This window comes from Dama dama, chromosome 1 (assembly GCF_033118175.1).
Source record: "Dama dama isolate Ldn47 chromosome 1, ASM3311817v1, whole genome shotgun sequence".
In the NCBI taxonomy this organism is placed as follows: Eukaryota; Metazoa; Chordata; class Mammalia; order Artiodactyla; family Cervidae; genus Dama; species Dama dama.
Window position 1 is genome coordinate 41161063 of NC_083681.1, and position 25285 is coordinate 41186347.

Consider the following 25285-nt stretch of genomic DNA (forward strand, 5'->3'; position numbering starts at 1 on the left):
AACTGGAGGAACCCTTGCTCACCCTAACTAGAGGAAAGCCCGTGTGGCAGTGAAGACCCAGCACAGCCAAAAAATAAATAAATAAAAAAGAAAGTTTGAAACTATCAGCAACATTATAAAAAGAAACATGTATAACATGTTTCAAGAAATAACAAAGATCTCTGAATTCATGAGCAGAGGTTAGCAATGAGCAGATTTTTCTTAAAATTTATTTTTTACTGGAGGATAATTGCTTTACAAGGTTGTGTTCATTTCTGCCACACAATAAAGTCAGCCAGTCATAAGTATACACATGTCCCCTCCCTCTGGGCCCTCCCTCCCTTGCCCCAGCCCATCCTACCCTTCCAGCATGTCACAGAGTACTGGGTTGAGCTCCCTATGTTACACAGCTCAACTCCCATCAGCTCCCTACTTTACATATGGTGAAGTGTATTTTTCAATGCTACTCTCTCAATTTGTCCCACCCTCTCCTTTCCCTGCTGTGTCCCCAAGTCTGTTCTCTATGTCTGCATCTCTATTGCTGATCTGCAAACAGGTTCATCACTTTTCTAGACTCCATAGTTAAGTGTTAATGTATGATATTTGCTTTTCTTTTTCTGACTTACTTCACTCTGTATAACAGGCTCCAGATTTATCCACCTCACGAGAACTGACTCAAATTTGTTCCTCTTTACAGCTCTTTATAAATGGAGTAATACTCCATTTTTATACATATACCACAACTTCTTTATTCCACTACTGGGCATATACCCAGAGAAAACCATAATTGAAAGACACATGTACCCCAAGGTTCATTGCAGCACTATTTACAATAGCCAGGACACGGAAGCAATGTAGATCTCCATCAACAGACAAATGGATAATTAGCAGACTTATAAAAGCACCAAACAGAACTTCTAGAAAAAAGATCTGTTTCTGCAGGACTGCAAACAAAAGATCTAATATTTGTATAACCTAAGTCCTATAAGCAAAGAAGAAAGAGGGTGAGCCTAAAAAAGCATTCAAAGAAGTAATGGCTGAAATCATCCCAAACTGGCAAAAGACAGGGAGTTCCCTGTGGTCCAATGGTTAGGATTCTGGCTCTTTCATTGCCTGGGCCTGGATTCAGTCCCTGGTTGGGGGAACTAAGATCCCATGAATTGCACAGTATGGCCAAAAAGAAAAAAATGCAAAATGCAAAAGACATACAACTACATAATCAAGAAGCTGAGTGAATCCCAAAGAGGATAAACCCAAAGAAAATTACAGAAAGACACATCTTAATCAAGTTCCTTGCAAATTAAAGACAAAGAGGAAGATTTTGAAAGTAAAAAGAAACACCATCTATGAGGGCAAAACAATCTAATGTAGCATGTTTCTCATCAGAAATTACAGAGACACAATATTTTCTAAGGGCTGAAAGAAAAGGACTGCCAGTTCAGAATTCTGTTTCCAGCAAAAATATCCTTCAGGAATGACAGGAAAACCAAAACATTTTCAGATGAAGGAAAACTAAGGGATTTGTTGTTGAGAGACCTATCCTAGAAGAACTGCTAAAGAAGTTCTCGAAACAGAAATGATTAAAATATTAAGAAGTCATTTTGTATTTAAAATAAAATATGAATATCATATTCTATGATAACATATGTGCTATTTTATATAAGTAGAGTATTACCTTCATTACATGCTTGCATGCTCAGTCGCTTCAGTCACGTCTGACTCTGTGCAACCCTATGGAACCTGTCAGGCTCCTCTGTTCATGGGATTCTCTAGGCAAGATACTGGAGTAGCTTGCCATGCCCTCCTCCAGAGAATCTTCCTGACCCAGGGATCAAACCTGAGTCTCTTATGTCTCCTGCATTGGCAGGTGGTTTCTTTTCCACTAGTGCCGCCAACACACATGCAAAACTAAACTATGCTAATAGTTTAGAACCGACTCAATGTGATGGTTGGCTTGTTTCCATAAAAAGCTAGACATCATGGATGTCAAGTCTCCTGTCATTCCACTGTCTATGCTGCAAAATCAAATTTAACTTACATCATTTTGGTTCACAAAAAGTTTTTCAAAAAGTAACCTTCTATGAGTGCTAAAACTGCCTACTGATCTGGTAATTTCACTTCTGCATATATAACCAAAAGAACTGAAAGCAAGGACTCAGATATTTGCACACCCATGTTCATAGCAGCATTATTTACTATGGCCAAAAGGTAGAGGCAATCCAAGAGTCCCATGGTTGGATGAGTGGAAACAAATGCAATACATACAAACAGAGGAATAATATTAAGCTTTAAAAAACATATGACATAAGCTACAAAATGGACAAACCATGAGAAAATTATGCTAAGAGAAGTAACTGTCATAAAAGGACAAATACAGTATGTTTCCACTTACATGAAGTACCTAGAATGGTCAAATTCATTGAGAGAAAAAGCAGAATGGTGGTGGCAGAGACTGAGAAGGGGAAGTGAGTAGGGGAATAGAAATTATTGTTAAATGAGCCCAGTTTTGCAAAATGAAAAGATTTCTGTGGATGGATGATCGTAAGTAGCACAATGACATTAACATACTTAATATCCCTGAATTGTACACTTAAAAATGTTTGATGGGAAATTTTGTTATGTGTATTTTACCACAATTTTTTAAAATATAAAAATTAAAAGAATTTATGACTAAAATTTGTGGAAGCAGCAAAAACTGTCTGCAAATTGGGTTTCCAATGGTTCTGTATTACAGACACATAATATGCATGAAATATATTATGGATATATGTAAATATATATATGAACATGAAATTAATCCCTATTTTTTTCTTTTAAACAAAAAAATTATTTTTGCATATTGATTAAGGATTTTCAAATAATTTGAGTGTAGATATACATACATGTAGGGCTTCCCTGGTGGCTCAGTGGTAAATCCTCCTGCAATGCAGGAGACGTGGGTTTGATCCCTTGATGGGAGATCTTCTAGAGAAGGAAATAACAACCAATTCCAGTACTCTTGCTTGGGAAATCCCATGATCAGAGGAGCCTGGCAGGCTATACTCCACAGGATCACAAAAGAGGTGGACATGACTTGGTGACTAACAATGATATTTAGGTTGGTGAAAAAGTAACTGTGGTTTTGGACCGTGAATTTTAAATCATTACAACTAGGTTCAAACACATCTTTACTAGTCAAAATAGGAACCATTACAATCAACAAATTTTGCTATCAAGAAATAAGTTTGTTTATTCCTGTAGCATTAAAAACCTGTGCTTTGGGATTTGACGAACTCTTGGAAAGCATTTTCTGCCTCTTGCTGGTTGTGGAAGCATTTTCCCTGCAAAAAGTTGTTGAGATACTTGAAAAAATGGTAGGTGGTTGGTGAGAGGTCAGGTGAATATGGCGGATGAGGCAAAACTTTGCAGCCCAATTCATTCAACTTTTGAAGCATTGGTTGTGTGACATGCAGTCAGGTATTGGGCCCATTCTGTTGACCAAGGCCAGCTGCAGGCGTTGGCAGTTCTCAGTGCATCTCAGAGATCTGCTGAGCATACCTCTCAGAGGTAATGGTTTCACCAAGATTCAGAAAACTGTTGTAGATCAGATGGGCAGCAGACCACCAAACAGTGACCATGACCCTTTTTTTGTGCAAGTCTGGCTTTGGGAAGTGCTCTGGAGCTTCTCAGTCCAACCACTGAGCCGGTCACCACTGGCTGTCATATAAAATCCACTTTTTGTTGCACTTTACAATCCAATCAAGAAATTGTTCATTGCTGTTGCACAGAATAAGGTGACAACTCAAACAGTGATTTGTTTTTAAATTTTCCATCAGCTCATGAGGTCAGCTCACTTATCAAGTTTTTTCACCTTTCCAATTTGCTTCAAATGCCTAACGACCGTGCTGAGTTCTTCAGCAACTTCTAATGTATATACAGCTATTCTGAAATTTTTAATAGCTATCATTTAAATATACCACATTTCCTATTCTAAGTCCTTTAGGGAATTCTCTAAACAAAATATACTCATTCAGGAAAATAACTTCATAATAGCTGATGCTTCTGGAAGCACAGTGTGCTCTTAAAACTTCCAAGTAAATTTTTAAAAGTTGAATTGATTTTGTAAACTCTGAAAAGTTTCCAAACTGATTAAAAATATTTCTTTACTGCAAGGGCTTTTAAATATTTAAAAGGAAGTTTGATAACATATTTAATCTGACAGTTAAGAAGCAATCAATCAGATGATTCATCACATACGACATGGAACTATAATACATATTTAAAGAGGGATGGACCTTTGGACATCAGATCAAGCTCTTTACTTTATAGATGTACAAGAAATTCAGAAACCTTAAGTGACATGCCTAAGGTCCCATACAAACACAGATCTCTTAAGAAATAAAAATTTTCTGATGACTTCATGATGTTGAAATATTTGTGTCATTAAAATTATAATAACAGTATTTTTCCTCTCACTTTTATCCTAAACTATTCCCACTTTTGCCATACTCACTTAATTGTTGTTATACTACTGTTAACTGGTAACTCGCTAAAGTTTAGGTATCTAAACTTAGAAACTAAACAAACTACTCTCTGGAGGATGTACAGTATGTCCTTTACTATTCCTGTTATCTTTATTTTTGATTACAGCTAAGTTTTCTTCTGTGAGTAGGCTGTTTTGATAAGCAGTGACTCAGCTTGTGATACAACTGACTTGTTTACAAGTCTTGAAATGTTCCACTGCATTATTACTAATTCAAAATAGCTTGTTTATATTATCTGTAATCATGCTTTTTATTTAGAAGCATGGAAAATAAATTTTATAATACTCTGAACATGAAAATTGTCAACTAAAAAAAAAAGTTAAGGTTATTTAATACTATTTAAAGACTTTATTTCCTATTGGACAAGTCTACAGAGCAGAGTAATGTGGTGCAGATGCAAAAACGCTAGTCTAGAACCCTTAAGTCAAGGTGGCTACTTTCCTTTTAGCTGTGTAATCCAATGCAAGTCACTTATTTCTGACTCGCAGGGTCCACAAACAGTTTTACCAAAAATCAAAAGACAGAATATGTTGAAAATGCTCTATAAATTATAATAATAAAATATATAATAAAATCATACAAAATATATTATACTAGAACTATCAGTTACCATCCTTATAACAGACTTTCTATATAATTCTCAACAACAAAAATACTTATGATTTATATTATTTACAATTTCAGAAGATCTTTTTTGAGTAATAGAAATTTCATCAGACAGGGAAAATCTCCAAAGATCTTTTGTTTTCTGATTGCACAGACTTCTTAGAAAGTTTAAAAACCTACTACTGAAAAAGCAGCAAAAAACCCCTACTACCGAAAAGTTTATGTTGATTTACAATTTAGAGACAAATCCCTCATTCCCTTCTCCAGTGGATCTTCCCAATGCAGGGAATGAACCTGGGTCTCCTGCACTGCAAGTAGATTCTCTGTTTGTGCCAGCAGGAAAGTCCATAATTTAGAGACAAATCCCTCATTTCAGAGATGAAGAAAAAAGAAGAAAAAAAGAAAGGCCCAGAAAGGATAAGCAGTTAATAAGGCAAAGTCAAACCAATGAATTTTCTGATTCCCAAACTGTTATCCTCTCCACCAATCAGCTAATATATGAACCTCTTTAATGAGTCTATCAAAATTAGTCATATTTTTAATACAACAACTAGTTTTCTCTATGTAAATTACCAACTCTCTTAAAAATAGGTACTCTTTTTACTCCTCTCTCCTAGCAGTACTAGCAAAACTTTAAATATGTAATACTCAATTAAAATATGATTTTAAAAAAATCAGAATTGGGAAAAAACCTCAAGCACAAGAAAAGATACTCTACATCATTAGTCATTATAGAAATGCAAATTCAAACCACAGAGATATCACTACACAGTAACTAGAATGATTAAAAAATTAAACTGAAAAATACTGACATTGCCAAGTACCAACCTGGAGGCAGAGCAATTAGAACGTGCATACATTGCTGAATAGAATGCAAAATGGCACAGCCATTTCAGAAAAGAATTTGGGAGTTTCTTATGAAGTTAAACATGCACTTACCATACGAAGACATTTGTCTACCAAAAGAAAAAGCTGTACACAAATATTTGTAGCAGCTTATTCAGAATCACCTCAAACTGGAAATAACCCAAATGTCCATCAGTTAATAAATAAACAACTGTGGCACTGGACAATAAAAAGGAAGCCCGCTGACACACGCGATTAACACAGATAAACCTCACAGTTTTATGCTGGGAAGAAGTCAGGCCCAAAACGCTACATACTACTTGAATTCCAGTTATATAAGGAAAGGTAAAACATGAGGGCAGGAAACAAATCAGCGGTTGCAAGGTCTGGAGGTGGCAGATGGGGTTGATTACAACAGGAATGGGAAAACTTTTTTTAAGGTGATGGAGATGTTTTATATATTGATTGTGATGCTGATTACACAACAGTGTAAGTTTGCCAAAATTCATAAAACTGTACATCCTTTTAAAGGGGCAAATTTTACTGTATATAAATTATACATAAATAAACCTGACTTTTTTTTTTTTAAAAAGCCTCATTCCAGCTCTCCACTACCTGAGACATTAAGTTATGGAGCTTTTATAGCCTTCATGCTTCCTTCCCTAAAAATGAAGGATCTGTAATACCTAACTACTACCTCCCTTCCCGTGTTAAATCCTATTCTGAGTTGTAGAAGAATTTTCTGCATCAATGTCTATTTTTCTTAGAATTCTTTAAATTACATTTGGGTTATGTTAATGGTAAATAATGTAATAGTAAACAAGTATTTCAAGATGTGAACTTAGAATGTCAAAATTAAAGCAAAGGTATTTCTTAGATGTCTTTTAATAAGAGATTTCATTGTTATGTATCTAATTTTTCACCTATTTCCTTTCATTATCACAAAGTAATAAATTACACAACTTCATGTAAACTTAAAGGCAACAAAATAAAAATACCTAAACACCTAAAAGGGCAGACATTTTTAGCTATAAAATGGAAGAAATGTACATGAATTCATAGAAAGTTTTTGTATATTTACAAAAGTCATATGTATCTTTTACCAGATAAGTCATACAAAAATTCTACTTTCTAATGCAACCTGGAACTGGGGTTGCAATCAAGAGCTCCTTCTGGTAAAATTTTATTTGGAGCATTGGGGAAACCCTTGGGAAGATTTAATTAATTCCCTAATTAAAAACATTCCTTGTTAGTGTTCTTAGCTGCTGCTGTGGCGGCTGCTACCAGTCCACAGTCTAGTATCAGTACCACTTCTAGCCTGCTAAAGCTGCTGAAAAAAGGCTAGGTAAACAGGGAGTTCTCTATACTGTCTCCTAGAGCTCCCCTGGTGGCTCAGACAGTAAAGAGTGTGCCTGCAATGCAGGAGACCCAGGTTTGATCCCTGGACAGGGAAGACCCCCTGGAGAAGGAAATGGCAACCCACTCCAGTATTCTTGCCTGGAAAATCCCATGAATGGAGGTGCCTGTCGGGCTACAGTCCTTGGGGTCGCAAGGAGCTGGACACGACTTTCACATATATACATACCAAGACAAATGCTTGTAAAGCACTCAAGAAAGCAACCGCCACAAATGTAGCTCACAAGAACATGCCTTATACTGAAAAGGTGAAGAAACCACATTTTCATAAGCATCATACAGTGGCTGTCGCTGAAAATCGGAAGCACGTGTAACTTCTCATTTGCAAACTTCCCTTCCACCATTGAGTGTGAGAAAATGTTCAGGACTTCAAACCAGATCTACACTACCAAAGTGCAGATACCTTCACATTTCTGGAGGCAAATGAGACCTATCTCGTTAGCCTATTTGAAAATGCCTACCTGTGTGTTATCAGTATCAAATATGTAACTACTATGCCAAAGGATATGCTGCCAGCATGACTCATATGTGTAGAACGCACTTAAGAAGCATTACAGAGGCAAACATTTTATTTTTAAAAAACAAACAACCAAAAAAAAGTACCTAGTTATATGACTGCAAATGAGGGGGAAAAAAAACCACCAGGTGAGAGAATAGGTATTATAGCAAATTCCACTTTGCCCCATTTTCATTTGTGTGTAAATATTTAATATTAATGCAGGGACACAAAACATTCAGGCAAGTAAACAATGTTTCAACGAACCAGTTTCAATGAATTTGCTTATAACAATTATAAACAAATCTGTTAACTTTTTCTGCACCCCCCCCCCAAAAAATTCCTGCCCACTCATGTCTACACAATAAAAACCTAAATTCCTTTATGCATACAGAGCCTTTAGAATTTTAAGACACAATCTGCCAGAACTATCTTCTCTCATTCACCCCAGGGACGCCATGCATTTACCCCAAACTTTCTGTCACTTTTAAAATGCATTACAGACTTTAGTGTTTGAAATGTTATTTTTCCTAACTAAAAGCTCTTATCTTCTCTTTACTTGGCAGTCATCTTTTGCAACCCAATTTAAGTGTTCTCACAGAAGCCCCTAAATAAAGCTGTTGGCTCCTCCCTTAGGGTCCCACTTTATTTCCACATTATGCATTTGTCTCTTCACAAATTTTTGTTTCCCAAACTAGACTAAACTAGACTAGCATCTACAACTAGGTCAGATTTCTTATTCATCTTTGATTCTCTGATCCATGGCAGCTACTAACTCAGTGCTTAACTCAATGAATTCGACAGTATTAGGAGCTACAGAAATCTACATTAAGAAAAATTAAAGTATATTTATGATGAAATAAAAATAGGTAATATCACTTGATACAAGAAAGATATTTATAGTCAAACTACAATGCTTTGGTTACACTAGAAGATTTCACTTAGGTAACAAATGAAGGGCATGGCTTTCCCAAAGTTAAGCCAAAGGTGCTAGACTCACTGTGTACCAGTGGTCCCCAACCTTCCGGGCACCAGGATCGGCCTCACGGTAGACAATTCCTCCCCAGACGGAGGGAGGGGTGCATGGGGGAGACTTTGTGTTTCACCTGGCCCTCCCTGCCTGCCATGTGGCCCAGTTCCTAACAGGCCACAGACTGGTACCTGTCCCTGGCCTGGGGTTTGTAGGGACCCCTGCTGTACAGAAAGATTTAAGTCCAGATCTTTTGCCTTAACTATGTCACTTAGCCATTAATTTTTCTCTACTGGAAAGCCACTGTACTTCTGCTAATATGTGAACAACTCTGCAAGTCACAGCAATTACACAGCATCAAATCTAAAGCACAGTCATGTTGTTGTGTAGCCAACAAAGGCCCGTCTAGTCAAAGCTATGGTTTTTCCAGTGGTCATGTATGGACCTGAGAGTTGGACTATAAAGAAAGCTAAGCACCAAAGACCTGATGCTTTTGAACTGTGGTGTTGGAGAAGACCCTTGAGAGTCCCTTGGACTGCAAGGAGATCCAACCAGTCCATCCTAAAGGAGACCAGTCCTGGGTGTTCATTGGAAGGACTGATGCTGAAGCTGAAACTCCAATACTTTGACCACCTGATGTGAAGAACTGACTCATCTGAAAACACTCTGATGCTGGGAAAGATCGAAGGCAGGAAGAGGAGGGGACGACAGAGGATGAGATGGTTGGATGGCATCACCGACTCAATGGACAGGAGTTTGAGTAAACTCCAGGAGTTGGTGATGGACAGCAAGGCCTGGCATGCTGCAGTCCATGGGGTCTCAAAGAGTCGGACACAATTGAGCGACTGAACTGAACTAAATCACTAAGTTATGTCTCATTCTTCTGTGACCTCATAAACTGTAGCCCCGCCAGGCTCCTCTGGCTACGGGATTTCTCAGGCAAGAATACTGGAATGGTAGCCATTTCCTTCTCCAGGAGATCTTTCCGACCCAGGGATCCAAGCTATCTCCTGCTTGGCAGGCAGAATCTTTACCACTGAGCCACCTGGGAAGCCCACAATCAGTAATACAACTGACAAAAAAAGACAAGTTAATTGGTTCTTCTATTCATGTCAACTGGTTATACTCCACAGAGTTTTTGAAAGTCAGAATTATCAAACACATTAAGTTCTCCCAGAAACAAACATTCTTAACATGGATCTTGCTTTAAAATAACATTTCACACTGAATCTTATAAACAAATAACTTGTTAATCTAGTAAGTTATTTCAACAAATATCTATATATTATAAATCAATTTTTCTTAGGATCTTATTAGATTAAAAAGTTTCATTTAAAAGCTGTACTTTGTTACATGTTTCAATTATTAAAAAGCAGTAAGAACAGGTCTTACTTGATAATATAAAAAACCTATCAAATCTAACAATCATTTAGGATTTATGCTGACAGGTCATATCAGATCCATGACTTCAAACAACTAAGCATATTCAATAACTAAGACATGACTTCATTTTTATTTAATCAATACATATTCATGTACAGCATATTATGCTGGCCCCTATACCAATATATAATGAAGATAATAACAATAACGAAGGTAGTAACATTTATTGTAACAGATAACACTTATAAGAGTGTTTAATAGATAAAGACACTCTGTATGTATTATTAACTCATTCAATTTTCCCAAAAGCCCAAGGAGGTAGTTACCAGTATCTGCATTTAACTTAGGTACTGGGAAGTTAAATAACTTGCCCAAGGTCACAAAACTGGTACTTGAACCCAGGCTCTCTGACTGTTGTGTCTTGACTTTTAATTAACTTTAATAAAGAGGTGTAATTTTTCAAATGTCAAAAGTTACAGCATTATGGCATTTCAGGGTTAGAAAAATGGTATTAGATTGGAAGAGGAAAATCAGCAAAGGTTTCTTATACTAGTAAGAAGGGCTAGATTTTGCTGTTTAGGTAGCATTTTAACAGCTTGCTTTTAAAAAGCATAAAAAATTCAAGACAGTTCCATGCATGGCCAAAAACCATTTTTTTTTTTAATTTTAAAAATAAAATTTAAATGTATTGGGAATCACCTGGCAGTTCAATGGTTAGGACTCAGCATTTTCACTGACAGGGCCCAGTTTTGATCCCTGGTAGGGGAACTAAGATTCTGCAAGCAGCATGGCATAGCCAAAACAACAACAACAAACAAACAAGAAACACAACAAATTCAAGACACAGATCTCAGGAAGTTTCATACAAAGAGTAATCTCTCAACATTCTCAAGAGTAGGTTTCAGTGACAGTCTCATATCAATGAAAATGTTCATATCCATGGCTACTTTATTTTTTTTAAAGTCTTCATTGAATGTGTTACTATATTGCTTCTGTTTTACGTTTTTATTTGGCCATGACGCATCTGGGGATCGAACCAGCATTCCCTACATTAATGGGAAGGCAAAGTATTTACCAGTGGGCCACCAAGGAATTCCCTCTATGTCTACTTTACGTATGCTTGGTTCAGTTTAGTTTCATTAAACAAAAGAATAGGGCAATTACTATTGTTCCCAAACCTGAGACAAAGTAAACAGAAGTATGCAGTAGAGAGGAGACATCTGTTTACTTACACTACAACTATATCCATCCCTTCTTCCATTACACTAACAGAAAACCAGGCTCAGGAAAAATATACATTAAGAATCTTGATCTAAAAGGTCACATCTCTTTTGCCAATCATCCGCCATCACTGCTAGTCACAATCATTTTGCCAAAGACTTAAAGAAATTTTTTTTCAATGTTGATTTTTATTTATTTGGCTGTGCCTGGTGCCAGGTCTTAGTTGCCGCATGTAGAGATCTAGCTCCCTGACCAGGGATTGAACCTGGGTCTCCTATATTGGGAACTTGGAGTCTTAGCCACTGGACCACCAAGAGAAGTCCTGCTAAGACTTTTATTTGTTTGTTTTAAACAACAGAGAAGGTTCGTAGAAAATTAGATTGTAAGCAGCAATACCTGAATAGAACACTTTAAAATCTGTGCAACAAGCCTCATAAAAGAACATGCCTCTGCTTATCATGACACCTATCATGCTGTCTTAACTAAGTAAGGTCCTCAAAGCCAATGAATTGGTTTTTAAAGTAGCCGTCTTCTGGAGCCTTAATTTACAATAGGTAGTTGAAAATAAATTTAATGCTATGTTTTTCACAAGTCCCTATTTTCAACCCAATCTTTTATTTCAATTTGGGCTAGAGTGGTGATGGTACACAAGTACTCTGGAAATGAATTGTGCTTCTCCCCTTTGTTTTGGCAAAAATTACAATATCTGGCACTAAGAAACAAAACATTTATGTGACTAATTCAGAGAACGGAAAATTAAAGAGAGGCAACAATCCTAACAATGTACTTAAGAAAGTACTTAAAGAGTAGTTTTCATGTAAAACTCAAAGTTCATCCATTTAAGACTCCCTAAAAACCAGATGTTAAAAAAATACTTGGCATTATTCACTCAGGGCAAGTGACACATGACAGCATATAGCACATCAGAGAAGAGCCACTACTGTAGCTGAATGTGGCTAAAACAAAATTGGCTTGGGGCAGGCAGGAGACAACAAAAACATTAAGAATTTCTAGTTAAAGAGGACAGATTGAATGCAAGCATTGAGCGAAGCTTCCCAAAATATCTCTGAAACAAGAACAGAGAAAATTTTTAAAGAGCATAAATCCATAGGAAACCAAAAATATGATTTTAGAAGCTGGAAAGCAGAACAGGTGGTAATGACTCTTACACCAGAGAAGGTTGAAACCTCTATTAGCCTAAACGAAAAACAAAGACACCTGGTTTATAGCACATGTCACATTTACATGTACAGCAAAAGACCTCTAAACTCTTTGGAGAAGTGGTTGATCGTAGTGTTGAGGCAGCGCAAATAGAAGATGGGCTGAAGCATTATGTGGTGCCACAAAGTAAAGACGTGCTCAAAAAGCAAGGATGAGCACAGATGCCAATCAGAAAGAGCTTCCCCGGCCAAGACTGCAACAGCTTGAGCAACAAAATTATTAACAATAATTTGGGGTTATAATACAAAGAATAAAATAAAATCTGTAAGTCTATACTGATACAAATAAATAAGTAAATAAATGGGGGAGAAGGGACAGCTTCTGCTCACAAAAGAATTTCAATTAATAAACATAGAAATGAGGGAAAGAGAAAATCATAACAGTAGCAAGATCTATACATGGATGCTAAAACTAGAGGGCAGAAGTTTAAGCAGAAACAGGATATCTGCATGGTCTCAAAGTAGTCAGTAATTATTAAAGAGGAAAATAGTAACTTCACAGTGGAGAAACCTAGCAGAATCACCTGAACTTAGTGATCAAAGGTTAATATTACCAGTAGGACACGTCACCATCATGTCATCTCCACCCCCGTCCAAGTGATGCACTGAAAAGGACCTATCACTTCTGTGATACCCTTCTCCTTAACAACCTCTGTCCAATCTTGAGAAAACATCAGACAAACCCAAATTGAGAGCCATTTTGCAAAAATGACTAGTACTGTTTAAAATGTCAAAATCATGAAAAAGAAGAAAAGTCTGAGAAAGTGTCACAAATAAAGGAAACTAAGGAGACATGACAACAAAATTTAATGAGGTATTCTGAATTTGGACCTTGGAATAAAAAGAAACATTAGTGGAAAACTAGTTAAATCTAAGCAAATTCTATAGTATATTAGTAGTATTGTACTAAGGTTAGTTTCTTACTTTTAATAAGTGTTCTATGATTTATATAAAGAGATTACCATAAGGAAAAGCTTGGTGATGGGTGTACGGGAACTCCGTGTATTCTTTTCAAGACTTCTATTAAAAAAAAAAAAATTAAACAGAAAAACCTAAAAGGCTAGCTGTTTCAGGTACTCTGGAAGCAAGAGTGAAGTCCAAGCTAGAACAGGAGATCAAAGTCTGCTTAAGAAACAGTCAAAACTTCCATATCCTCTCTCTTCTACTCTTTGACCCCTTCTTGGCAAGAGACTAAACAATCTCAGGAGAGTATAAAACAAGGTATCTCTGGACAAGAGGACGCCAGGTGCAACTGAATTTGGAGCCTGCCATACTGGAAAGCGGCTCTCCAGGTGGTGCTAGTGGTGTAAAACCTGCCTGCCAATGCAGAAGCCGTAAGAGACCTGGGTTCGATCCCTGAGTCAGGAGATCCCCTGGAAGAGGGCATGGCAATCCATTCCAGTAATCTTGCTTGGAGAATTCCACGGACAGGAAGATCCTGGCAGGCTACAGTCCAGGGTCACAGAGTCAGACTCAATTCAGCAGGCATGCATACTGAAAACTGTAGAATTAAATGAAAGTGTACTTGTGCACTTCATGATAAAATCCACATTCCCTTTTCCTACTCAACTCCAAAGTCTGTTCTCTTCAAGGAACAGACCAGAAATCTTTTCTGGGAAATCAACTCAGCACAAGAGAAAAACCTGTCACTGGGAGTCCGCAAGGAAATTATCCAGACATATCCAATGAACAGGGAAAACCATAATCACACACTGGCAGAGCTTCCATTCAGCTTTTTAAGGGCCCTCTTCTAAGCAAGCACTAACTTCCAAGGAATACCAGACATCTAAAAAAACATCTAATATAAAAGACAAAGCCCAAAGCCAACAAACAGAAAAAGGAAATTTGGAGGAAAGAGAGAATATTCATAGAAGAAACGTATCAATAATTCCCTAAGAGAGAAAAGATATTGTATCCGTGAAACAAAAGAATATTATCATTTAAACTTTTTTAGGGAAAAAAAGTACTTGGAAATTATAAACATAATAGCAGAAATAAAACCTTAGTAGAAGAATTAGAAGATAAAGTTGAGAAAAATCTCCCAGAAAGCAGAGGAAAAAGAAAGAAATGGAAAATAGATGTAAAAACAGAAGAAAATTAGAGAAGCCAGTCAGTAGGCCTAACACCTAAACAACAGGAATTCAAGAGAAACAGAGAAAACAAAGGGGAAGAAACCAAAGAAATTACTTAAGGAAATTTCCTAGAACTGCTAAGATAAATTTCAGATTGAATAAGACTACCCTGAATCCAGCAGAAATGGAGAAAAACAGACCTTTACACATAATCCAGAAATTTCAGAACTCTAAGGGAAAAGATTCTCCAAGCTTCCAGAGGAAAAATAAGATTCAAAATCTTCTAGGCATCTGATGTCTCAACAGCAACACTGAAAAAAAGACAGCAATGGAGCAATGTTTTCAAAATTGAGAAAATAATATTTCTGACCAAGAATTCCCTGCCCACCAAGCTATCTACAGAGATAGCCCACCAAGCTATCAACATTTTAAGGCATGTGAAGTTTCAAAAAAATTACAGCCCATCCTGAAAGCTATTGAAAGTAGTCCTCCAAAATGAGAACACAAAGAAAGATGAAGGCATCAGATACAGAACCAGGAACTCCTAGAGAGACCTGAAGGAAACTAAGATGATTATAAATATAAATAAGACAACAGGTGCAATTCAAGAAAATTCATCCAAAGAAACTGGTAGGTTTGGACATAATAATGAGAAGATTTATACACTTCAGAGTGTGGACTAACTCAGGGTTTTTCAACAGTAGCACTATTGACATTTTGGACCACATGATTGTTTGCTGTAGGAGGCTGTCTAGTGCAGTTAGGACGATGCTTGGCAGCATAGCTTGCTTCTGCTCACTAGACATCAGAAGCACACTCCTGCCCTTGCTCACCTACCCAAAATCGCCAATATCCTTAGCTGAGAAGCACCTGGTGAAATTAATAACAAGTACAAAGAAAACTAAGCAAAAACAAATTTTTAGAAAATATTAACTCATGGAAAACACAAAATGCTACACAGGAAGGGAAAATAATCACTATAAACCACAAAGCTGAACTATGTATTATAGCCACATTGACATAAACTTTGGAATTTTATGTATCCGAACAACTTGCAATCTGACAATACTAGGATGACTGGGCAGAAATGAGAAGTGTGTCTCTGTGTTTGGGGACAGTAGTAAGCCCAAACTTCCATCGTGCGAAGTCAGTAGACAATTTCTTCAACTGAAAAATCATGAAGGAAAATGACAGGAACACTACTTTGAAATATGGAGATAAATGTCTGAAGAATGAGTGGAAAGTGGCTGCCTCTGGAGAGCCTGAAATGAAGGGGCAGGGAATCTGTACAGCAGAGCTATTCCACTCTTTTAGATATGTGCATGTATAACGTTGATAAAAATTAACTGTAAAAAACAAATCAATTGAAACAATATTATGAAGGACTTTCCTACTGCCTAAGGCCACAGTGACTCAGAAACAAAGAGCTATACAACTTTGAGGAAGTTACTTACTCTTTACACATACTTTCTATCTATCTACAAAATACACAGTGAAAGAGCTGCCTTAAAGAGCTTTATATGTATTAAATGAGAAAAGAGTGTAAAATGTTTAGCAGTGTCTGGCACAAAGTGTTTATAAATTGTATCTAGTATTTGATTTGCAATCAGAGGGTAATAATTATAAATTTTAAAACAGGTAAGTCATAATCTCATGTGTTTTAGAAAGTAATGGCTATTGTGGGGAAGACAGTTACTAAAGAAAAGAGCCTAGAAGCACAGAGACCATTTAAAAGGCCGGTACTGGAATGAGACAATAGATAGAGGCAGAGCCATAAAGAGAAAGGTAAGGATACAAGAGACATTTTGCAAGTGATGGTCTAACTACAGATGCAAAAAAGAGGAGTTAAAAAAATGTTCTAACTTAAGCAAACAGAAGATGATGACAGTAACTGAACAAGAAAGCACAAAGAATTATGCTGGGAGGAGGACATAAGAAGAGAGGAAAGAGAAATGAGGTTGATACTACACATATTTAATCTATAGGTGCTAGAGTACAACCAACTAGATATCCACTATGCAGGTGGAAATCTGAAACTGGAAGAGAGGTCAGGGCTTGAGAAATTAAAAACATGTAAATTACAATCAAAGGTTGGAGCCATACAAATTAAAAGAATATTCATTTGACATGCTCCGTAATAGATACTGATGGAACTGATTTTAAGAAAAAAAAAAAGACAATAGAGATGAAAAACAAGCTGTTTTAATGTTTTGGGGATCTCAATATCAATGGCCCTGATACAGTTATCAGGTCATTGTGAAGTTCAAATGAGTTAATACACAAAAAGCACATACAACAGTATGTGACATTTAATAAATGCTCAATAAATTTTCGGTTATTAGTATCATCATTAATTCCAGATAGAAGTAGTGTTTATTGACTTCCCTAGTTAAGAACCCACTGGCCAATGCAGAAGACAAGGGTTAATCCCTGGTCTGGGAAGATTTCACATGTTGTGGGGCAATTAAGCCCATGCTCCACAATAAGAGAAGTAGTGATTATTACATGGAAAAGAGAGGCAGAAAAAAATCCACTGAGATATGGAACCACATATTCCTTTCTTTTACTTTTCCATCCTTTCTACATTTATATTCTCCTTGGACACCACTTTAAGTATTGCAGTGAAAGTATTATTTTAAAACCACTAGGTACATTGTAATACCCTTAATTATACCATAAGACACTTGAGGAAAAAATAATTTTTTTCTACTTTTTCCAAATATTCCCTCTATGGCAGCATACAGCAATGTACAGTGAGTACTCAACAAATACTAATGTCACAAATTCCTTATAAGGAAACAGAATAAAAGCATCAAAGCAATAAATAAAAATTGGAATGATATTAAAAACAAAAGATCTCAAAGTCAACATCAATATACAACAATTCAAAGACATACAGTAGAGTGAAAAGATAAGGGAAAAAGCTTTATTGTTAACCACACAGAACAGACCACACTCTCTTTGCTCTCCTCTGGGTACAACAATTAGGAGAAATACAAAAAACACTGGATTATGTCTAAAACAGAGCAAGCTGAGAAACACTTAGAGAACTGAGGATGCTCAGACTTTATTTATTTTTTTCAATTTTAAAGTCTGTCTTTTTTTTTTTTTTTTTCCATTTTTATTAGTTGGAGGCTAATTACTTTACAATATTGTAGTGGTTTTTGTCATACATTGACATGAATCAGCCATGGAGTTACATGTATTTCCCATCCCGATCCCCCCTCCCACCTCCCTCCCCATCCCATCCCTCTGGGTCTTCCCAGTGCACCAGGCCCGAGCACTTGTCTCATGCATCCCACCTGGGCTGGTGATCTGTTTCACCCTAGATAATATACATGTTTCGATGCTGTTCCCTCAAAACATCCCACCCCCGCCTTCTCCCACAGAGTCCAAAAGTCTGTTCTGTACATCTGTGTCTCTTTTTCTGTTTTGCATATAGGGTTATCATTACCATCTTTCTAAATTTCATATATATGTATTGGTATACTGTATTGGTCTTTATCTTTCTGGCTTACTTCACTCTGTATAATGGGCTCCAGTTTCATCCATCTCATTAGAACCGATTCAAATGAATTCTTTTTAATGGCTGAGTAATATTCCATGGTGTATATGTACCACAGCTTCCTTATCCATTCGTCTGCTGATGGGCATCTAGGTTGCTTCCATGTCCTGGCTATTATAAACAGTGCTGCAATGAACACTGGGGTGCACGTGTCTCTTTCAGATCTGGTTTCCTCGGTGTGTATGCCCAGAAGTGGGATTGCTGAGTCATATGGCAGTTCTATTTCCAGTTTTTTAAGAAATCTCCACACTGTTCTCCATAGCGCTGCGTACCTATGGACACCTTATCTTCAACAAAGGAGGCAAGGATATACAATGGAAAAAAGACAACCTCTTTAACAAGTGGTGCTGGGAAAACTGGTCAACCACTTGTAAAAGAATGAAACTAGAACACTTTTTAACATCATACACAAAAATAAACTCAAAATGGATTAAAGATCTAAATGTAAGACCAGAAACTATAAAACTCCTAGAGGAGAACATAGACAAAACACTCTCCGACATAAATCACAGCAAGATCCTCTATGACCCACCTCCCAGAATATTGGAAATAAAAGCAAAAAAACAAATGGGACCTAATGAAACTTAAAAGCTCTTGCACAACAAAGGAAACTATAAGCAAGGTGAAAAGACAGCCCTCAGAATGGGAGAAAATAATAGCAAACGAAGCAACAAAGGATAATCTCAAAAATATGCAAGCAACTCCTGCAGCTCAATTCCAGAAAAATAAATGACCCAATCAAAAAATGGGCCAAAGAACTAAACAGACATTTCTCCAAAGAAGACATACAGATGGCTAACAAACACATGAAAAGATGCTCAACATCACTCATTATCAGAGAAATGCAAATCAAAACTACAATGAGGTACCATAACACGCCAGTCAGGATGGCTGCTATCCAAAAGTCTACAAGCAATAAATGCTGGAGAGGGTGCGGAGAAAAGGGAACCCTCTTACACTGTTGGTGGGGATGCTCAGACTTTAGAACAGAGCTTTGTCCTCCTACTCCCTTCCCCTATGTTCAATAATGAAAAAAAACCTATCCTTTGGAAAATGATTTAAAATTTCTCTGCTATCCAGAGCTAACAATCAAAAGATGGCAGTTATAGAGATCTAGACTTCTCTCAGCTCAAAAACTTAATTTAAAACAGATCTCTTAAAAGACGAAGATGTTACCTGAGAGGTCATGAAGGTATTCAAGCTGAGGTTGGAAAACAGCTTGCCAAGGATGTTACGGAAAACATCCAAGCAGGGGAAATTGGTTAGAAACTGGTTTCCTTGCAACCCTATAACCAGATCAATGAATATTACTGAAGATCTGCTTCAGAAAGGACACTATCCTAGACCTATAGTTGTTGTTGTTGTTCAGTCATTCAGTTGTGTCCAACACTTTGGGACCCCATGGACTGCAGCACACTAGGCTTCCCTGTCCTTCACAATATTCTGGAGTTTGCACAAACTCATGTTCACTGAATCAGTAATGACATCCAACCATCTCATCCTCAGTCATCCCTTTCTCCTCCTGCCCTTGACCTTTCCCAGCATCAGGGTCTTTTCCAATGAGCTGGGTCTTCTCATCAGGTGGCCAAAGTATTGGAGCTTCAGCATCATTCCTTCCAATGAATATTCAGGACTGACTTCCTTTAGGATTGACTGGTTTGATCTCCCTGCTATACAAGGGACTCTCAAGAGTCTTCTCCCAACACCACAATTCAAAAGCATTAATTCTTCAGCGCTCAGCCTTCTTTATGGTCCAACTCTCACATCCATACATGACTACTGGAAAAACCATTGCTTTGACTATATGGACCTTTGTCAGCAAACTGATGTCTCTGCTTTTTAATACACTGTCTAGGTCTGTCAAACCTAGACAAACCAGACCTACACAAACCTAGACAAACCTAAATCTATAGTACAAAAAAAAAAAAAAAAAGCATGGGGGAGAGAGACACATAAAGATCTCTGCTGGCAAGACATCCATAATGAATACTAATAAAATACAGTTGAGACTATAATAGATGACCAGTGAACCAGTGAAGTTGCTCAGCCATGCCTGGTTCTTTGCAATCCCATGGACTGTAGCCTATCAGGCTCCTCCATCCATGGAATTTTCCAGGCAAGAGTACTGGAGTGGGTTGCCATTTCCTTCTCCAGGGGATCTTCCCAACCCAGGGATCAAACCCAGGTCTCCTGCACTGTAGGCAGACGCTTTACTGTCTGAGCCACCAGGGAAGCCCATAATAGATGACACAAAGCACTATTTACTAATTGGCAAATGAATTCTGTTCACATATAAGTCTTCTAAGACGGAGAAATCTTTAAGGTTAAATGGTCAGAAAAGTTTTTTAAGAATAAATGAGATATGAGATACTTTAGGAAAGATGTGTATGAATGTTCTGAATTGGTGGGCAGAAGTAGGAAAGAGGCGGCAGCACAAATAGAAGTGAAAAGCAAGTTAAAGAAAAACCTGTTTGGCTACATTAAAAACTTGCTTTGAAGGAGAAGAGATAAGCTTTCTGAAAGGGAAGATTGTGGCCAGAATCAAACTGTATCAATACTAGGTCTTGAACACCAAGCTAAGTAGCTTCAAATGTATCTTGTATACAGTATCTGTATCAGCTACTTAACTCTACTATAGCCATCAGTCAATAGTAAAAAATGGGCATGGCTGTGTTCCAATAAAACTTTATTTATGAAAACTGAAATCTGAATTTCATATACTTCCATGTATCACAGATTATTATTTTGATATTTTTCAACAATTTGACAATGTAAAAATCATTCTTAACTCATGGGCCAAACAAAACAGGCTACAGGCTGAATTTGGCCCAGGGACTGTAGTTTGCCAAGCCCTGCATGATGCTTAGCTGCCTTCTTCAGCAATCTAAGGTACAGTTTTGTCCTTGAGCTTCTGGGACCAGAATAATATATTATTCATTCAACAACTGCACACACATGAGTGCATATACTTTATCAGTATATCTAAATCTAGTAAGGGTCAGAGGTTCCCTTTATTTTTTATTTTTTCAGAGGTTCCCTTCTAAAAAAAAAAAAAGATAAAGTTTTCCATATAGTTGGTAATAAGCCATTAGAACAGAACCAAGACATTTTAAAATTCTGTAATTTACTTTCATAAAATAAATACAGTTAGAGAGTTACAAACCATTCTTACAGAGCCCCTAGGTTACATGGAGGGATGTGTAAAATAAGAGGATAATCAAGGGGATGTTGAGTTCTAATCCTAGCTCTGTCATTTATTTACTCATTATGTGACCCTGAACAAGTCCTTTCCAAACCTCTGGCCCTAATTTCCTCATCCGTACAAGTGAAGGGGCATAAGTTATAATACGAGATGATCACATCACTATGTGCTCTCTCAGCTTTAACACTATATAATTCTACTTCTACCAGACAGAGGATGACAAAGATCAGACAAAAGTGATAATTAAAGACACAGAAAAAGAGAAAGACATTGACCAAATGAGTGACCAGATAGGACAAACAGGTACGGAAAAAAAGCCCCAAAATACAGCATTACTAAAATCAAGGATTTTTTTTTTTTTTTTTTTTTTTTTTTAGTATCAAATGCAAAAGAAAACTCAAGGAAGAGAAGCAGGCAAGAAGAGGAGTACAGCCATCAAAAAAGAATGAACCACTTAACTAGTGAAAAAAATGACAGACCTGAGATTTGAGAGTACTGTGCATGCTTCCAGGAATCATGAAAGGAGTGAGGGAAAAAGAAAAGATTGAAGATGAGTCTGGGGAATAGAAAATAAAGGCACGTGATCCAGAAGGAGTAAGAAACAAAAACGTCAGAACTCAGGGTGAGTTTGAAGCCTCAGGTAAAGGAATTAGTCTTAAAGGAGAGGCATTTAATCTTTAAAAAGAAAAAAAAAATTATTAGGGTATAGTTGCTTTACAATGTTGTGTTAATTTCTGCTGTACAAGGAAGTAAATCAGCTGTATGTATACATATATCCCTCCCCTCTTGGATCTCCCTCCCGCCCCCCAATTCTCTTCCCACCCATCAGTGAGGCATTTAACCTCTAAAATCCAAAAGGTAAAAGCAGCACTGCAGGTATGTTCCTGTGGAAGTGTATATCTATATCATGTTGTCTATAAACCAAATTATTAGGGAAATAAACCTAATATTGAGCTTTCATAAAGCAAAGTTCCACCAATATTTTCTAATGGTCAAAAAATTAAGAAAGGACTAATTTTGCTTTTCACGGAAATGAAAACCAGCACTGCGTAGCTCTAAAAGAAAGTTCATTTTTATCTCTATCTCATAGTATCTATCACTTTCATCCTTGCTTAAGAGTTACTTATGTAGAAAATTGCTTAGCCCCTACTTGGAGCTCCATGAATACTAGTGTTACCTTAGTAGCCTTATAAGTACCCAAGCCAAGAATTCTGATTAATTCATGTTTATTATTTTCTGTGCAGGTGGTTCTTGATGAATAAATACTGACACATAAGAACTGAGTTTTAAAAAACTGTTCTTGCAAAACAATCATCTGACAAAGTTGAGAAAATATTCCTATCACTTATACACAACTCCAATAATACTTTTGCAGTGTCAGGGCTTGCTCAAGTAGCAACAAACAGCTACAAAGCAACCAAAAAAGGCAAAAAAAAAAAAAAAGAAGAATTAAAAAATTTTAAGAACATCACCCAAAACTATCAAGATCCGATATAGCTAATTTCAACCGACACTTGCATCTACTTGAGGTATACGAGAAATAAAAATCCAAAGCATTCGCCTGATGATCAGCCAGTTAAAAATACACATTTGGACACCCTGAAGATATTTATAAAGCCAACAGAGATACTATTAATATATTGAAATTCACTGGCCAGTGCTGGATTCTATCATTAATCTTCTCCTGCTATTCAAGAGAGGCCAAGAAGTCAAGCCTTCTCATATCACTTGCTTTTAAGAATATAAGTCACCCAAACTGGCATACACAACCCAACTACAAAAAGTAGTTCAACTCTCCATATGGTAATGCCTCGCTGCCTCTTACCTTTACTTGAAAGTCATATTTACTACTTTTCAACGATCTTCGGTAGGCCCCATTTAGGCAGGCCCATAGTACCACCAAGTAAGAAACAGGAGTTCAAAAAAGTCCTAACAGTTAACTGCCCTCGCACAAAGCTCAAGTTGGGCGTAGATTTCACAAGCCCTGAGAGCTATGCCACTGTCAAAACCAGAAGCAGCACCGTCACCCTGTCGTGCACATCGGCCACTGTTGCAGCATTTTTTCTTTGAAATTACCTCTCCACCTTGGCTCAATATGTTAACTACTTAAGCCACCTTCTCCCCCCAGAGCAGGACCAGATTCCTTCCAGTCCGCTCCGTTTTTGTCCAGCACCACAAATCCAAGGGGAGAGGTCTCCGCTCCCCCGACCCCCGAGATCCAGCCCGGCTTCCCAACTGCTCGCCGCACCCACCATGCACCACCCCCCCTCCCACCCCGCCCCGCAACCCCGCACCACACACCTCCTCCTTCCCCCACGGCCGGGCCAGCCCACGGACTGGGCCCGCAGCCCGCCCCTCGCCCCGGCCTGCGCTGCTTGCAGCGGCCGCAGGCCTCGGGCCTAGCCTCCTCCGCCGGCCCCTCACCTCCTTCGGGACCAGTTGGTTCTCCTCGCCGGGCACCATCGCTCAGACTCCGGCCGCTCCTGTCCGCCCTGCCGGAGGAGGGGGAGGGTGGCGGCGCCGCTCTAGCTCAGGAGAAAAACGGCAGCGGAAGTCATCCTCTCCACCGCCGGCGCTCGGGCTATCGCGGAGGCCTCAACCTGGGCCTCAGACACCAACGCGCAGACACCGACCCAAGGCTCCGCCGCCGCCGCCGCCGCCGCCGCCGCCGTCGTCGTCGCCTTCGTCGTCGGCCCCTCCCCCCGCCCGCTGCAATCAATGGAAAAATGGCGGCGGCCGCTCTCGCGAGAATTCGGGCCGTCGGGCTCCGAGCCCGGCTCCTGGCGCCCAAGGTGCCCAGACAGCTGTCGCTCGCAACTAATTACCTCGGCTCTCACTCGGCTTCGAGATGTATAAAAGTGGTTGAGCGGTCAAGGAAACGCTTTTCGGAGAGGGGTTCCAGACTGTCCATCTCGGGACTCCCCCTGCCGGCAGGGAAAGGACCAGGCCTCAGGTCCGCCATGCCTTTCAGGGCTCTTCGGACTCTCCGCCCACCGGGGAGAGACTCGACCCTAAAGCCTCACCTCTGGCCCTACTACTAACACTGCTCGCCCTCCCTGTTAGAAGAGCTCCTGAACTCTTTCCCTCTTTACAGACTTCCGGCCTCTGCCTGGAAGAGAAAGCATCACGGACTGTCTCCCGGCCTCCGCCCTCAGACACGGTCCCAGCCAGGAAGGATTGCGTTTTCTTTCCCCCTCTCCCCACCCTCCCGAGGGCTCGGCTCGAGGGACCTCAAGTCTGGTCTCCTGCTTGGGGAGGGGACAAGTCCATAGCTCGCGAAAGAGGTATCACTTTCCTCCAGCCTCCCTCCATCAGAGCGGCACTCTGCTGGGCCATTTCGGGGAACTTCCTTCTCGGACAGGTTCAAGTCTGCGGCTGAGACACCGTCAGAGAGTAGGGCTTCAGTTTGGACCTAGGATCCTCTTTTAAAAATGTTTTTAAAGTACGTTAATCTCCTGTGGCAGTAAGCATTGTACTGTTTTATAGACAGCAAATTTTGCGATGGTTATTTTTCCAAATCCTGCTCATTCCTCAAACCTCCCCTTATGAAAACCTGGTGGGATGTCCTTCTTGAAGACTTCTGTGGTACAGCGATGTTTTCGCACTCGGAGATAATATAATTCTGATACGTTCCTAACACCCACAGTATCAACTACCTGTCTGAACTGTGTGTGCTCTCCAAACGTTTTCTTTTTTTATTGCGCTTCCGTATTACAGAAAAAGTCTCTATACTTATGTAAGTTTAGACACGTCCTGTTGTGTATGATGTAAAGCCTTTTTAAAGTG

General features: G+C 38.6%; 1 protein-coding gene across 4 annotated transcripts in view; it reads right to left on the reverse strand.

The window, feature by feature from the left end:
• Positions 1–24062, reverse strand: part of USP47 (ubiquitin specific peptidase 47) — a 99712-nt gene extending 75650 nt beyond the window's left edge. For 3 of the 4 annotated variants that reach the window (XM_061147703.1, XM_061147684.1, XM_061147675.1), the window contains exon 1: positions 23924–24059. In XM_061147703.1, coding sequence (XP_061003686.1) covers positions 23924–23962 — 39 coding nt within the window. In that variant the 5' untranslated portion in view covers positions 23963–24059. Of the gene's footprint in view, positions 1–23923 lie in introns of all 4 variants that reach the window. The other variant, XM_061147693.1, reaches the window with a different exon arrangement.
• Between the last annotated feature and the right edge of the window lie 1223 nt (positions 24063–25285).